Source organism: Corylus avellana, chromosome ca3 (genome assembly GCF_901000735.1).
Source record: "Corylus avellana chromosome ca3, CavTom2PMs-1.0".
Lineage (NCBI taxonomy): Eukaryota > Viridiplantae > Streptophyta > Magnoliopsida > Fagales > Betulaceae > Corylus > Corylus avellana.
In genome coordinates, this window is record NC_081543.1 from 11,985,029 (window position 1) to 12,001,852 (window position 16,824).

The 16,824-nt window shown below is 34.8% G+C and overlaps 1 protein-coding gene, 1 non-coding gene and 1 pseudogene across 2 annotated transcripts; 1 reads left to right on the forward strand and 2 right to left on the reverse strand.

The window, feature by feature from the left end:
• Positions 1-616: 616 nt before the first annotated feature.
• LOC132174101 (uncharacterized) lies at positions 617-9,834 on the forward strand (annotated as a pseudogene).
• A 3,109-nt stretch (positions 9,835-12,943) lies between these two features.
• Positions 12,944-16,372, reverse strand: LOC132176618 (rRNA 2'-O-methyltransferase fibrillarin 1-like). The gene is made up of 7 exons (XM_059588877.1): positions 16,294-16,372; positions 15,600-15,910; positions 15,254-15,349; positions 15,048-15,125; positions 14,782-14,958; positions 13,394-13,462; positions 12,944-13,279 (listed from the first exon to the last, which is right to left on the reverse strand). Exons 1-7 carry the CDS (start codon positions 16,307-16,309, stop codon positions 13,103-13,105), a joined length of 924 nt encoding a protein of 307 aa, XP_059444860.1. The 5' UTR covers positions 16,310-16,372; the 3' UTR covers positions 12,944-13,102.
• LOC132176787 (small nucleolar RNA snoR60) lies at positions 14,123-14,195 on the reverse strand. Its single transcript, XR_009439646.1, has one exon. It is a non-coding gene; the product is annotated as a small nucleolar RNA snoR60 (small nucleolar RNA).
• Positions 16,373-16,824: the final 452 nt, after the last annotated feature.

Genomic DNA, 16,824 nt, shown 5'->3' on the forward strand with positions numbered 1-16,824 from the left:
TGATCTACTCCTCCTCGACCCAAAAGTCAAGAGACGGTTCATATCCTCAATCCAAAGGTTAAAGCAAAGTCATTCCCAAGATCTAGAGTTGGAAGAAAGTAGTGTATTGCATTAAAGTGGAAAGTGAATGAGTGGAAATAACATAAAAAATGAGAAAATAACCCATTCCCTTAGTTATTGCCTAGAAAAAGGACACAAAAAAAAGGCTTAGGGGCGGCAGACTTTTTATGAAATTTGAGCCCTAATAACAAAGAATTTCATCCAACATTAAAACAAACCCTAATACCAAAAAAAAAAAAAAAAACAAAAAACAAAACAAAACAAAGTTAATATAATAAAAGTCGGTATCCTTTTAGGACTAGATGCGACATCCCACATTACTTGGGCATGGAAAAGATGATGTGTTTATATGGAATATTCTCTCTCTAAATGGTATGAGGCCCTTTGAGGGTAAACTTAATAATAAAACCGTGCGGGCTTAGCTCAAAGCGGACAATATCATACCACTTAGAGCAAGAGTGTTACACTAAAAGTCTAGAACTAGTTCATGCTATATATATATATATCATTAACCCAAAATTTCACCATTACCAATTTCCAAACAGAAAACAATTTGATGGAGACAGAGGGTGTGGAATACAAGAGAGAAAGGTTGGAGAGAGAGAGGACTGAGAGAAACCCAGATAGAGATAATGCATTATTGTCTAAGCAAGAGCGGCTATTAAGAGAAAAGGCACTCAAAAAGCCTATGATGTTTGAGTCGGTTGATCAACGGATGAGCTCCTCAACCAAGCCACAGGCACAGAGGAAGAGACCAAAGAATGGTTGGTGGTGGAGAAGTAGGCTTGGAAGATATTTCGGCGGAGGAGAAGAGCGTCTCGGATTGAAATCCCTCACACCGGCCTGTCCAAGCCGATATCCTCTGGATGAGGGGGCTGGGTCTAGTGGAACGAAGAGTGCAGGAGATGTATAAATTCTAGTCAGGCTCCCCCATTCGCATGAAGATTACAAATAAGTTTCTTTCTTTCTTTCTTTGGTGCCCGTTTGATTTGACTCTATTTCGTGAAAAACAAGTTTAATTAATTGCATGAAAATCTCCTTTTGATGATCATAAATTTGTTATTGATGATTATATATATATCAAGTTTTTATTTTTGAGGTGGGATTGTTTTTTTTTATTGGACAAAAATATAATTTAGCTCCAAGAGCTATATATCACCCATTTTGCAATTATGCTTCCAAAGTACCCTTAAATTTATTAATAAATAAAATTAAAAAAATATATAAAAATAACCCCTTGTGGGCTAATGTGAAAAGGGTCAACTATTTTTGGTGTTTTTAGTTTTTAGTTTTTTTTTTTAATAATTTGATTTTTTTTTCTTCAAATTAACCATTTTTAATTAATTTAAGGGCATTTTCGAAAGAAAAATGTAAAATTGTCTAATTTGACTTGCGGTAGCAGTATGAGTGGCCATAATATCACTTTCTAAAGTTAAAAAAATGGTAAAATGCAAAATGAGTAAAAGTTTTGGGGAGTAAAAGCCTAAAACGTACTTTTTCCTTATTTATTTATTTTTTATTTTTATTGGATGGAGAATCTCCATAAACTTGTTCAGCAAAACCCATTAGATGGAAACTTGTAAAAGTACCTCTTCGGTAAATCAAGCAGGTATTAAGGGACTTAAATTGGTATTCCATAGGTTTGATTATGGTCTTCACTAGTGAAAGTAATTGTCTTTGATATATCCTTAAATCACCCGTATGTCAAATCACAAAGTAGATCAAAAAACGAGATCATGTTCTTCCTCAATGCCATCCGACAAAAACATTAATCTATTATGACTATAGTATACGCTATTGCAACGAATTACCGTATTCATTTGAGTGATCCACAAACGACAAAAATCACTCTTTTGCAAGATCCATTGGCCTATGGGAGTATGTATGGTGGGTGGTCTCGAGTGCTTTACTATGACACCCCCACATGACTGCCGCTCAGAAACTGGCACAGATTCGTCATCTACTAAACTATCTATAAAACAACACGTGTTTTATAGTGAAAAAGATAAAAGTGCATGTTTATAATTTAGTGAGTATTAATACACATGGCGTAAGTTATAGTTCATGATTTGCAATATAAATATAATACATGTTATAATAAGATAATCATGTCATAGTTTAATTTCATATTGTCTATGTAAGTCCTTAACCACTTTTTGATAAGGTTAGTAATGTCCCAAGGGACACAATAGTACTGGTGCCCTTGATATTGCCGCATATCGTCATATACTAGTAGCCTGACTGAGTATGACCTCAGGTAGCCTATGCTACTCAGTGGCGGATCCACTGGGTACTCGTGGCACCCTAAAAAAAAAAATTACAATTTTATCAAGTTATCAACCCTTTAGCACTCAGCAGTCTCCCGCACGCCGCACCGGATTTCTAATTTTTTTTTTTTTAACCCACGGCACCCTAAAAAAAAAAAAAAAAATTTACCAACCCTTCAAAAGTCTCCCGCACGCGGTACGCTGCACCAAGGATTTGTAAATTTTTTTTTTTTTTTAACCCACGGCACCCTAAAAGAAATAAAAATTTACAACTTTACTTTGGCAATCTCCCGCGCCCCAGCTGCCCATTGCCCAGCACCCCCAAGCCCCATCCCTTCTCCTGTAGTCCTGTTCTCCAGTTCTCCCGCAGGACCCAGTGACCCACACCGCACGGCTGTATACCCCCATCCCCATTCAACCCAATTTGTTGACAGCAAATAAACCATCCCACCTAGAAAAAAACCGTTCCCTCTCTCAGTTTCTCACCGCTTCGGTGCTTCGTTAGGCCTCAATATTGAGCGAATCGACAGCCAAACAAGCCGGCTGCAAATCTCAGTCAAATTTTTAGCTACAGCCTACAGGTAACCATGAAAGCAAAATGGATAAACTTGGTGCTTAACATTTTTATTTTCTTTCACTTTCTTCAAGTTTCTCTGCAACCAAATAGTATGATTCCCATGATTTAATCTTGTCTCATTTCTTGTTAATTGTTAATTGTTATGCTTGATTCTGGTTGTGGTTGTGTTATACACATTGTTTGTGATGTATTTAGGTATGATTTTCCATTATCCGTGAGTTCTTTGCACATGACTAAATATTTGTGCACACCACATGTTTGACAAAATGCCTAAGTGACATTTTTGAGCCACTTACCTTGATTCATGACTTGAATTGCTCTTGTTTATTGTCATTATGGTTTAAGCTTTTGATTGTGAGGGATATAAGCATTTGTTTCCTTTTTTGGCCTTGCTCAAACTTAACACACATCACATGTTTGATGTAATATCTCAATGATGTGTTATGTGTAGTTGGTCAAATTTCCCTTGTTTTTCTTGGAGTGATTATGGCCAGTGGTAGAGCAGCCCCAAAAAAAAAAATCTCTAAGACGCTCTCTCTCAGTCTCTCAGATTCTCTCTAGTCTCTTCGTTCTCTGTTCTTTCTATCAAAGATTGTCAGATTCACAGGTAACTCCTTGTCTCCTCCTCCTAGGCTTCTCAATTGCTTTTGTAGTTTTATGTTCTAGTTTTATATTTATATTTTGCTCCTTTTACAGGAAAAGGGTTTGGGAGAAAAGTTCAAATACTTTGGTGTTTTCTACAATTCAGTTAATTTGGCCCTTTTGGGTCCGCCGGGTTCTTAGGAAATCGAAATCAAAGACACTCTCTCTATCTTCTCAGGTGAGTCACAACACTAGTAATTTCCTAAACCCTAAACTTTTGTGCTACATTTTTTATTCATCCTCTGTTTTTCCTCTGTTTAATTTGTGGGTTTTAAACTTTAATGTTTATTTTGTTGCTTATATCCATATAAACTTTGATTAAACATTAATTTAATTTCACTATTAATTTGAACGATTGAATAAACTTTAATATCTGTATGATTGCTTATTTTGTTATTTAATGTTTATAAACTTTGATTGTCTCTTACGGGGTCGTGATTTAACTTGAAAATTTTAGGTTCATGAATCATGTCAAAATTTAAAACTATCGATTCATTCTTCAAAAGGAAAGAAGCCGACATTTCGAAAAGTAATACACTGTTGGAATCTAATGCCGAAACTTCAAATCCCAATGAGCGTCATCTTAAATCTCTAAGGGTTGAAGATGAAGAACATCCTTTTGAATCTCCAATTGCGGAAATACAAGAGATTTATTTTAAATCATCCACACTCAATGTTAATGAAGTTGATGTTTCTTCTATTTCTATAGAGCGAGATCCAGGATTACGTCCTCCGATGTGGGACTATTCAGTCAATCGACGTAATGAAATAAGACGGGCTTATTTGAAAAATAGTCCAAATCGATTTATTCTTGCAAATTATCCACTTTCTGGACTAGAAAATCACCCTCGTCGCTTTCAAGCCTCTTGGTTCACACAATTTCCTTGGCTTGAGTATTCTCGTTCCAAGGATGCTGCATATTGTCTACCATGTTATCTTTTTACTATGAAAAGAGATGGACGTCCTGGATGGGATGTATTTACTATCAAGGGATTTAGAAATTGGAGAAAAGTTCATGAGGGAAAAAATTGTGCCTTTTTGACTCATATTGGGGAGGATCCTTGTTCACCTCATAATAATGCTATGAAATCTTATGAGGATTTACGAAATCAATCACGGCATATCGATAAAGTATTGAATGCACAAAGTATGGAACAAATTCAAAATAATCGACTACGTGTGAAAACTTCTATTGATGTTACTCGGTGGCTTGCATTTCAAGGATGTGCTTCTAGAGGTCATGATGAGACTCTTGATTCAAAAAATCGAGGTAATTTTCTTGAGCTGATTAAACTTTTGGCATCATATAATGATAAAGTTGCAAGTGTTGTTTTGGAAAATGCTCCAAAATCTGCGAAGTATACTTCACATACAATTCAAAAGGAGATTTTGCAAGTCATTGCAAGTAAAGTGCGAGAGAAAATTCGTGAAGATATTGGAGACTCTAAATTTTGCATCATTGTTGATGAGGCACGTGATGAGTCTAAGAGAGAACAAATGGCAATTGTTTTGAGATTTGTTGACAAAGATGGTTTTATACAAGAACGTTTCTTTGATATAGTTCATGTTAGAGATACATCGGTATTGACTCTAAAGAATGGAATATCTGATGTTCTCTCTCGTCATTGCCTTGATATTCAAAATATCCGTGGACAAGGATATGATGGTGCTAGTAACATGCGTGGTGAATGGAAGGGATTGCAAGCATTATTTCTTAAGGATTGTTCTTGTGCATACTATGTTCATTGTTTTGCTCATCGATTACAATTAGCATTAGTTGCTGCATCTAGAGAGGTGTCTCTTGTTCATGTGTTCTTCACAAATTTGAACTTTGTTATCAATGTGGCCAGTGCTTCATGTAAACGTCATGATCAACTACGAGCTGTTCATGCAACACAAATTGCACATATGGAAGCTATTGGTGAGCTTGAAACTGGAAAATGGGCTAATCAAATTGACACTTTGAAACGAGCTGGTGATTCTCGTTGGGGTTCACATTTTAATTCTATTTGTAGCCTAATAAGGATGTTTGATGCTACTTGTACAGTGCTTGAAGATGTTGAAAGAGGAGGTACTTACTCTCAACGAGGAGATGCTAAGGCTGCTTATAAAATGCTTACATCCTTCGAGTTCATATTTATTTTACATCTAATGAAGGAAATTATGGGCATTACTGATGTTCTTTGTCAAGTTTTGCAGCAAAAATCTCAAGACATTTTGAATGCTATTAATTCAGTTTCTATTGCAAAAAAACTTATCCAAAAGTTGAGAGATGATGGTTGGGATAATTTGCTTGAGAACATTGTCTCTTTCTCCAAGAAAACTGAAATTGGCATTCCGGATTTGAGTGCTCCTTATATTGAAGGTCGAGGTCGTAGTCAAAAGCATCACATTACATTGGAGCATCATTATCATTTTGACATATTCAATACTACTATCGACTTTCAATTGCAAGAGCTTGATAGTAAGTTTGGTGAAAAGGCGATGAAACTTTTGACACTTAGCTCTGCTTTGAATCCAAAAGATGCTTATAAATCCTTTAAAATTGACGATATATGTATCCTTGCAGAGAAGTATTATCCTCTTGATTTTTCTGAGTAGGAGAAAATTAATTTGAGATATCAGTTGAGGTATTTTGAAGTTGATGTGCTTACTGATCCGACATTACAAAATTTGTATTCCATTGCAGAATTATGCCAAGGATTGGCAAAGGCGAAAAAATCAAAGACATATGATCTTATTGATAGATTGATTTGTCTTGTTTTGACTCTTTCAGTGTCTACAGCAACTACCAAACGAGCATTTCAGCAATGAAAATTGTTAAAACACGACTTCGCAACAAAATGGAGGATGATTTTCTTGCAAATAGTTTAGTTCTCTATATTGAAAGGGAAATTACTGAGAGTTTCGATTTAGATTCGATACTTGATGATTTTGTACTTCTAAAAGACCGTAAAGTGCAGTTCTAGACACTTTTTTTTGTATTTCTATCTTTTTTATATAGTGTCGACATGTTACATTTCTAATATATCAATTTCAGCACATATTTATGAACTTTTATAGATATTTTTTGTGATGCAAATATTGTGTGAATTACCAAATTTTTAGGGTGAAAAAAAATTTTAGGACGCCAAAAAAATGTTAGCGGCACCCCCAATGTTAAATAGCTGGCTCCACCACTGATGCTACTAGCAAATGCATACTTGTGACCCATACATACATAGTGCACATGTCACAAAAAACCATTAAATCCACCAAGGCCAAACATTAAAAGCAAATATCTTGGACCAAAGGACTAACCCTTATAATAGTAAGTCATGACCATTATCCTGCACATACTGGTGTACCATGTCATACGATGCAATTTATCATTCACCGTCTTTTACATGCATTTACAAACTCATCATCTTCATTATCTTATTATTCATCAATCATTTTTACAAAATAGAGTTCACCTTAATTTAAATTTATATCATATGAGTTGTAAACATGCAGGTTTGATACTTAAAATAATCATGTTATGCATAAAAGTAATAATAAGTATATGTGTGAGTTTTACTTACTTTGGGCATAGGGTTCCTCCACAAAGTCCTCATAAGGTTCCATAACCTTTAAGTATGTGAAAAGATTTAGCGTTAGTCTTAAATCTAAATGAAAACGCACTAATGTCTAAACTAGGGTAAACTGGTCATTTTGTCTATTCATCGAATGTTTGTTTATTGTGTTGAATGTTCGTTGGACAGGCAGAAAGTCCAACTTACACAGAAATCCCAACTTTAACTAATCTAATATGACCTAAGGTTTTTTTTTTTTTTTTTTTTTTTTTTTGAGCTGGACCTAAGGTTTTTATATGGAGCTTAACACTGCTCTCATTCGTTACAACACTTCCATGCATAACAAAATACATTAAGCATCATTAAATTGCTAACCCATCGTTAATGTCGCTTAAAACCAACATAAAAGTCAACACGAACGTAAACTATTACTATAGTGCTAATGACAAAGATAACTACAAGGAAAACTACCGGGCAATAGTAAATAAGGACGAGGTTAAGGTAAGAGATTACCTCTTAAAAGTTATCCACAAGCTTTTCCTCTCTCTCTCTCTCTCTCTCTCTCTCAAACCAAGGATGGTAGAAATAGGGCTCAAGGGGCATAGTGTGATGTCTTGAATATTTAAAAGCGAAAAAGAAAAAAGTATTTTTATATGGTGTTAATTCCTTTCATTACACACTCACTTTTATAAATTAAAATTGTTTAAAACCTTTTTATTGAAAACCCACAAAAAAAAAAAAAAATCCAAATTTTCAATTCGGAATGTTCGACCTTGGACCACCGAATGTTCGATCAAAACCCTAGCACTGAACGTTTTGACCATAGACCACACGAACGTTTGGCCTGTAACCCTAGAACCATTAGGTAATAGTACACTGAATGTTTAAAGCATTTTACACGAACATTCGAGCTCGTCAGAAAAGCAATTTTTACCTATTATCCACCCTCTCAGCCTTATCCACACCCACCCTCTTTATTGACTCTCAAACTCCATCCTCCATCCCAACACCCCAGCAACCCTAACTCTAGAGTGAAAGAGAGAGATTCTAGAGAGAGAGAAGAGATTTTGAGGTTGTCTTTTCATCTTGCACTAAGCATGTTTTCATGATGTTTATATGGCTTTCATGTTTTTACAAGTTCTCCATGTGCCATGATGAGTTTGTACGATTATTTTCCTTAGAAAGCAAAAATGATTTTCAAATATCTTAAACCAATTCTTATTTTCTGAGATTATTATGTTGTTATGATTTATTATATTTTTATTAACCTATTAGGAGCTTAGTATGAGATTTGCTATGTGTTGCTTTAGAAATAAAAACCTTATATGCATTTTGGCACTCTGACCGAACGTACGACCTTGAGCCCAAACATTTGGGCAGTGTCCAGAATGCATAATTAGGCTTTTATGATGTTTTAGCAAGTTTAACTCCCAACTATTATTTTATGTGTTTTCTAAGTTCTGTGAATTACACTAGAATATCTTTCGCAGCAACAAGAGTTCGAGATGTTCGAGGATTTGAGTGAGAGGACGAGGTAAGTAGATACTTACAACTACTTTAAAAAAAAAAAAAAAAAAAACATGCGATATGACAGTTTACTAAGCACGCGTATATTATAAACCTATTACTTCTAATGAAAATTGGTAAATGTTTAAGTAAATGAATAACGATTGTATCGTATGACATGGTACACCAATACGTGTGGTATAATGGTCATGTGCTTATTATATGGGCTTGATTCTATAGTAAAAAAAGGTGATGATTTGCTTATGGGTCTTGGATCTAATATTTGTTAGTGGTTAATTAGCAGAGTCATGTTTGATTGGTGGGTCACTACAGGATGTACATTATTAATAGCGTGAGCCACCCAATGTAAGACTTAGTCGAACTGCTAGTATTATGGACGGTAGCGTGCAATATTCAGGGCACCAATATTGTGTTACAGGTTCATCGGGACAATGCTAACCCTGCTGGGAATTGGTAATATCTTGGGTAAACCATACAAGATAGTTATGACTTATATATTACATTATTTCCATGCATTAAAAATACCAATGATTGTCGCTGGGATTATGCCCATACCGCTTGAAAACCAAAACTACATTTTTATAGTAATTAGATAGAGGCAACATCCGACTTAGTTATGAAAACTCACGTATACTATTGCAGAATATGAACTGTAACTCATAAGCTCATTTCATATTTGGCTGTAATATTTACATACTAAGTCATAGACTTATGCAGGAATTGCGGTTTAATAGGTTGGCAATAACAGTAATAAGTGTAAGAGAGTTTATTAGGATGATGATGGTGGGCTCCTTCTTGTAAAGGAAAGTTTGATGTCAGATCCTTCTACAAGAGAATTGTCTCTAAAGAGTCTAGCCATTTCCCATGGAAGAGTATTTGGCATACAAAGGCACCGTCGAGAGTGACTTTCTTTGTATGGATGACAGCACTAGAGAAGATCCTCACATTGGACAACCTGAGGAAAAGATAGATCATAGTGATAAATCAATGTTGTTTGTGTATGTCGAACAGGGAGTCAGTCGATCACTTGCTTCTTCACTGTGAGGTTGCACGGGCACTTTGGCATGCTATATTCAGCCGGTTCAGGTTGCATTGGGTTATGCCATGCAGAATGGAGGATTTGTATGCTTGTTGGTGGACAGGAGGACGCTCTCGGAGTGCGGTTGTGTGGAAGATGATTCCTTTATGTCTTATGTGGTGCCTATGAAGCGAAAGAAATGCTAGATGCTTTGAAGATTCCACAAGGACTTTAAAGGAGCTTACACACTTTTTTTTTTTCTTTTTTTTTACACTATTCACTTGTACAGCTGCTTGGCTAGCTTCGTTAGTGATTAGTATTTCTCAGTTTCTTATTCTTTTCTCTCCTTCTAACTAGGAGCTCTATTTTTATACTCCTTGTGTAAAAGGGTTGCGCCCCTCTACGCTTTTGACATATACAACATTACTTATCAAAAAAAAAAAAAGATGCCAGGCGAATATTTCACGGTACTAGGTTTGAATGGTAATTTTAATTAGGGTTGGGAACTTCGAGTAAATGATTAATGATAAATGATAATACTTGTATGCTTTATTGTTATAGAAATCTCATATCTTATATTTTCACTTTCCGCTTATATTTACTCTGAATTGTTAATGTGTGATTTCCCTTAGTCAATTACAAGTTAATTGCCTTAGAGGAATTGTCGGTAACCATATTATGATAGGTTCAATTAATCGATTTAATTTTGGGGGTGTTACATGTATGGGTCTATTAATAGGCCAAAATAATAATTTACTCATTGAAATCAAAATTACCCTTAATAAAATAAAATTAAAAATACTAAAAAATTATAGAAAAAAAAAAGAAAAAAGAAAAAAAGAAAAAACCAAGTGTTGGCCAATTTTTTTTATTTTTTATTTTTAAATCCTTTTTATAATAAAAAATTAAAAATGTTCATCTTTTAAAAAATAAAATCGTCTTTAAACAAAATTAAAAATTTTCGTTTTAAAAAAAATTAAATTTTTTTTTTTTTTTTTTTACTTCTTGTTTTTTGAATTTATAAGGGTAATTTTATCTTGTTGAAAATATATAGGAATATTTTTATCTTTTCACTAGCCTTAGAAGACATTGACAATTTTTTAATAGTTTACGGGTCAATAGTGTCCCAATGGAAAGGTTAGAAGAAACTTTATCTATTGAGTAGTAATTTAAGGAATGAATTTAGACTTTGTCCTAAAGTTTTTCCATCCCTCGCTAGTCGGGAATCCAACGTTGAAAATCCTTAATAAAAAACGGTATCCTTTTACGACTCTCTGTCTCATGGATCACTTTTCCGCAAAAGTTGTACTCGAAAAATAAGGAGAAGAAGAAAACAAGATGGAACCTTCTCACGATGTTCTGGAAGAAGCTCCACGAGTTGATCATGTCAACAAGTACGATCAAGAAAAATCAAAGAAAAACAATTTGATCATGGAATGCGAGAAAGTAGGAAGTTTGGTGAGAGAAACCCAGATGGTCCATTAATGTCTAAGCAAGGCTGCAAGAACGGCTACTGAGAGAAAAGGCACTCAAGAAGCCTATGATATTTGAGTCGGTTGATCATGAAGTTGATCAGAAAGGCTTTAAGGGAGAAAAACTGATGAACACGTCAATAAAGGCACAGAGGAAGATACAAAAGAATGGTCGGAGAAGAAAGAGGTTTGACAGATATTCCGGCAGAGGAGAAGAGCGTTTTGCATGGAAGAATATTCCTGGTTTTGGCCATGGGACTACTGGAACGAAGGGTCGAGGCTGTGGAGCTATATGTAAATTCTGGTTCTCAAAGTTGTAAAGCTTTGTGGCTCCTAAAAAAAAAAAAAGGTTGAAAAGCTTTGTAAACAGCTTCTATTTTGAATCTTGATGATATATTTGTGATATATAGATTCTTCTAGTTCAAGTTACTAGTCCTGTCTTTCTTTTTTTTTAGCTAAATGATAAACAGTTTTTAACTGTGTTTGGAAGCATTTTTAATTGGTCACACATTCTCTTTTCCATTCTGACCAAGAATGGAAAATACCCCTTTTGTAAACCTCTCTTTAGTTGGCTTAGGGAAAAAAAAAAATATAATAATAATAATAATTAATAGGGCTGATGATCAATGTGTGGCTCCTGATTTTTATTTCTGAGGTGGAGTTTTTTGGTTTTTTATTTTATTTTATTTTGGTATTGCACAAGTATAAGTATTCAATAACTTGTAGAATTTAAAAAGAGAAAATGATATTGTTCTTCTTGTGTTCTCCTCATCCTAAAATGAGGGACTAATAGGGTAAATTTTTGTAATATTCACTTAAGATGAGGAGAACACGATAAAGAACTGTAGTTTCATCTTTTAAAAATATCCGCAGAAGTACTCATTAGTCTCATAAATAACTCTTCTTTCTCTCCACACACAATCAAAAGTTTTCTGTGATGAAGAATTATCTAATCACTTGTCGATGAATAATAGTTTATGGCACAAAACTACTTTTTATTTTCTTATAAAAATATATTTCACAATAGTTTCTATTGTCTTTCCCTATACTATTAAAATATTATTTCTTTACAAAATACAAGTTTCCAACTTACCCTCATTTTTTTCACAAAATTCCAACACAATCTCAAATTAAAGACAAAAAAAATGAAAGAGGATAAAGGAAAGAGAAATATTTATATTAAAATAATGTATAGGGAACCACTTTTGGTTCCCTACACATTAAAAAATATATCAACCCTTAAAGATTGGTTAAATGTAAGAAATATAACGTGAGTAAGTTTTTGTATTTTTTTTGAAATTTTTCCTAATCATAGGGAATGAATGACATATAGGGCATTTCCTGATGTGACTTAATGTGGCTTTTAAAATCACCATTAAATTTTTGATGAATCATACTTAAATTTTGATCTAATGGTGATTTTAAAAGTTACATCAACTTTAGAAGGATAAAAGAGAATAAAAAGATAATCCCTAACACTACTCATGATATATAAACACATATAACAAATGTACAAATTATATATAGTCAACAATAAGAAGTATACTATAACCTCATGTGATATGTGATATACAATCCCCAAGTATAAAGTATAGAATACTTTGATCAAGTATCATAATAACTTACACCCTATAATTATATCATATGATAGAATGATCTTATTATTGACTATATATATATCCAAAGTCCACAGTTGACAGTACATTTTTGCTTCTCTCGATATTCTTTGGCATCTTTGCCAGACCGTTCTCTTTGCAGTAATGCAAAACATTTATTTGAGTGGCAAAAAGATAAGCAACACCAGACAATGCTTAGGACGATCGATATTAATTAAAAAGTATCGAATTGATTAAACCAGAATAATTAGAAGAGATTGAGAGGAACAATGACGTTTCAATACCAACTATAACCATATATCTTGAGACATGCCCCCACTTCAATCGGAAAAAACAAGAGAAACAAAAATGTGCCCACATTTCTACCCTCTAGGCAGCAGCTTTGGATTTTTTAGGGACACGGTAGCCACCAACCACACATGCATGGTCACGCTCATAGGGTTCAAGAGTAACTTGTTCGAATGGCTTGAACTGATCCTGCTTTAGCTTGTTCACCTCACTCTGAAATACGGCCTCAGCAGGCTGTGTTGAGTCGATACAGTTGGCCTGAAATATACAACCAAATAATCAGCATCAAATTTCAAGTCATTGCTCAAGTATATCACTTGACGATTCTATACAATCAGTGGCATATAGGGGAGAAAAAACATATCTACGCACCTTTATGGAAATTACAAAATGGCCGCCAGCTTTCAGAAAATATGATGCATTCAGTGCTAGAATCCTTGCCTGTAAAGATTTAAGAAAATCCACATAAAGCAGACTAGAGGCAAGATGCGGGAGATACCAGCCCGGGCAGAGTTAGTTGGGGACAACCATTTCCGAGAAGCAACAGATCCCATCAGAGAACCAGGAAAGGAAACATGACCAAAATATATTGGTTTCCAACTGTAAAAGTGCGTACAGGAAGATGGAACCCAACTACTGAATCCCCCAATAAAAGAATAACACTTGACAGCTAGCTATTCATCGTCCAAAAAGTCGAGAAGCCAAAGCTCCGATTCATGTACATACACGATCAATTTGAATAACACTTGATAGCTAGCTATTCATCGTCCAAAAAGTCGAGGAGCCAAAGCTCCGATTCATGTACATACATGATCAACTTGAATGGTGATCCAGAAATAAATTTCGAGTTTCATTTTCAGCATTTAACTTGCTAAATATAAGAGTACACAAAACATGGCTCCAACTGCTGTGGACATCATATAAACATTTAAGAACTATCCAGTAAGAGAGGAACTATAAACGGATTCAAAATTTCAGACAATGGGGAAGGGAGAAATAAAAGACTATGTTAGAGCATATACTCTTGATATAAAAAATAAAAATAAAAATAAAAAACGCATACACACAATAACAATAAAGAATAACGTGACTTCATGAGAACGCATCAGAAAACTCGACCTTTCATCACCCATTTCGTCTTGAAGGGGAATCCGAGTTAACTCATCATATGCATCACGATACAGTACAAGATAAAAATGTAAAAAAATTAAAATTATATATATATAAAGCTTACAAATACCAAGTGTAAACAAACACAAAATAATCAAAGAAATTTTTTTTGTAGCTAAGCAAAGAAATATCATCAAAGAAAGCATAAGGTGACCTTAAGCATACAGGGAGTATACAAAGGACAACAAAACAGGAAAAACAAAAAACCAAGAAAAACACCCGCAAAAAACCAAAAGACAGAAAACACCACCAAAAAAAATCTAATTATCTAATTTTATACAAGTAACAAAATTGAGAAACAGAGAAGAAACTTTGAGTACACAGGAAGCATCCCTTATAGAATTGCAAAACAACATTCATTTGGAAATATGAAAACTCTTCTGAACATAAATTCAAAAAATATAGTTTGTCAAGGAACTAGGAACTAGCATATTGTAGCAGCAAGGAACACAGCAAAGAGACCTGGGACATTTCACATGCATTAAAAAAAAAAAGACCTCGCCACCACTTCAACAGGAAATAGTACCACCCCCTACTATCTTTTTAAATTTTTGAGAATGAATTGAACCAAAAACACACAAGGAGCACACCTGATCCGGTTGGGCAACATCAGAGAATATCACATCAACCATCCCAACAAGCATACGGTACTTGGAAGGATGTCTAGCATCTTCAATGATTGGAATAACATTGGTGCGCTTCTTTGCCATATTAACCAAGTCTCTGCCACTTCTATGAGAAAACTCCACTGCATAAACTACTCCATTCTAGAAGAAAAATTGCTTATTTTTCAGCAACGCTTTCCAATATAAAAAAGCATATATATTAAATACTACAATATCATATAGAGACTTACAGGACCAACAATGTCAGACACGTGAGAGACCGTGGTTCCAGAAGCAGCCCCAAGGTAGAGAACCCGAGCACCAGGTTTCTTCAATAAACGTATTAAAACATGAATATAAAAATATTTTGATTATGCATATAACTATAAAACCATAACGTATCAAAAACATGAAGAACAGAATTGGAAGTGCATTAAAACATGAAGTAGATACTCACAATCCATATCTCGTCAACACCACCAATAATTGCAGCAGCCAACTTTGATCGAAACGGGTTCCAGACTCTGTATTCAACTTTTGTTCCATCCTCATTCTGGAGGAAAGACCGACTTTCAAAGTCAATTTTGTGTATAACTAAATAATAATATTTACCAAGCAAGAACAAAAAGTCTAAAGTTCAGCACAATCACGATAGTCTAGAGATGCATTGGGATAGCTTTCCCTGAACCCTAAAGCCATTACCTACTCTTCATCCTTGGGCACAATTTTAACAGAGTAAACTTGAGGGATTACTTAATCGAACACGCATTCAAAAATAAAGATAACTGGTGGCAGTAAATAACCTGCACGGAGACCCTCTTCTCATTGTAGACAGCTTCACCGGGGACCAAATTCTTGGTAACAATAGCATCTTCTTTACCCTTAGCGATGAACACTCCACCGTGCCTATGAGGCTCAACAACGACCTTGCTTCCACCTCTCATACCACCTCTACCTCCACCCCTACCTCGTCCACCACCTCGTCCTCCACCACGGCCTCTCATGGCGCTACCACCTCTGTCCCCGCCTCTTCCACCACCGAAACCTCTACCTCTACCTCTGTCGCCGCCTCTTCCGCCTCCAAAACCCCTGCCACCACCGGCACCGCCACGCCCTGCCCAAGATCAACCAATCAGAAAGACCAAACAAAGATCTAACCATAAAAACTCTGTTGGGTCGTAGAGCAAATATACAAAACCATATAAAGCTTACATACTTTGATTTTCTACAACAAAACACTGATGATTCAAAAACAGAAAGTCAATAATACCCAAGAACTCTGTTCGTTAGATGAGAGAAGTTGAGCAAGTGAACTGACTCAAAATCTCACCCAATTAATGGTTTATTATTCGGAACATAAAAAAAAAAAAAGCAAAGCCCTCAAATTCAACTACAGAGATTCCTAGATACAAAACAAAACCTATAATACTGAGTATGGTAGCGGAGAAATGAGAAACAAACACGAAGAACACATATTTTGGCGCTGATGTTAGTTACCTCGAGGAGGTCTCATTGCGGCTACTCTGAGAGAATGAGAGACAGAAGCGAATCCAAGGGGTTTTCAGCAAGAATATATATATATCGTTTACCTAAAAGCTATAAGAGCACTTCAGCCTCACCAAGTTTTTTTTTTAATTTTTTTATTTATTTTGGGTGAGACTGAGACAATTTAATTAAAATGACTTAAATGTACACTTTTCAGTCTCACCACTTTAAGAAAAAAAAATAGTAAAGTGAACAATACTCAAAAAAACTTAAAATTTACCATTTACTCACCTATTTAATAAACAAATATATTTTCTCTCTCTTCCATTTTGCTTTTCATTTCTCTCCTTTTTTTTCTTTCTCTTTCTCTTTTCTATAGAGCGAGCCCTTCTCTTTTCTTCTCTCTTCCTCTCTAACGAAATCAAAGTATATATTATGCCATATAATTTCATTAAATATTACTACTGCTAAATGATAGTACTGACGGAAAAATCCTTTTGTTTTTTTTTTTTTTTTAAAAAAAACTTTCCAGAATTGATATGG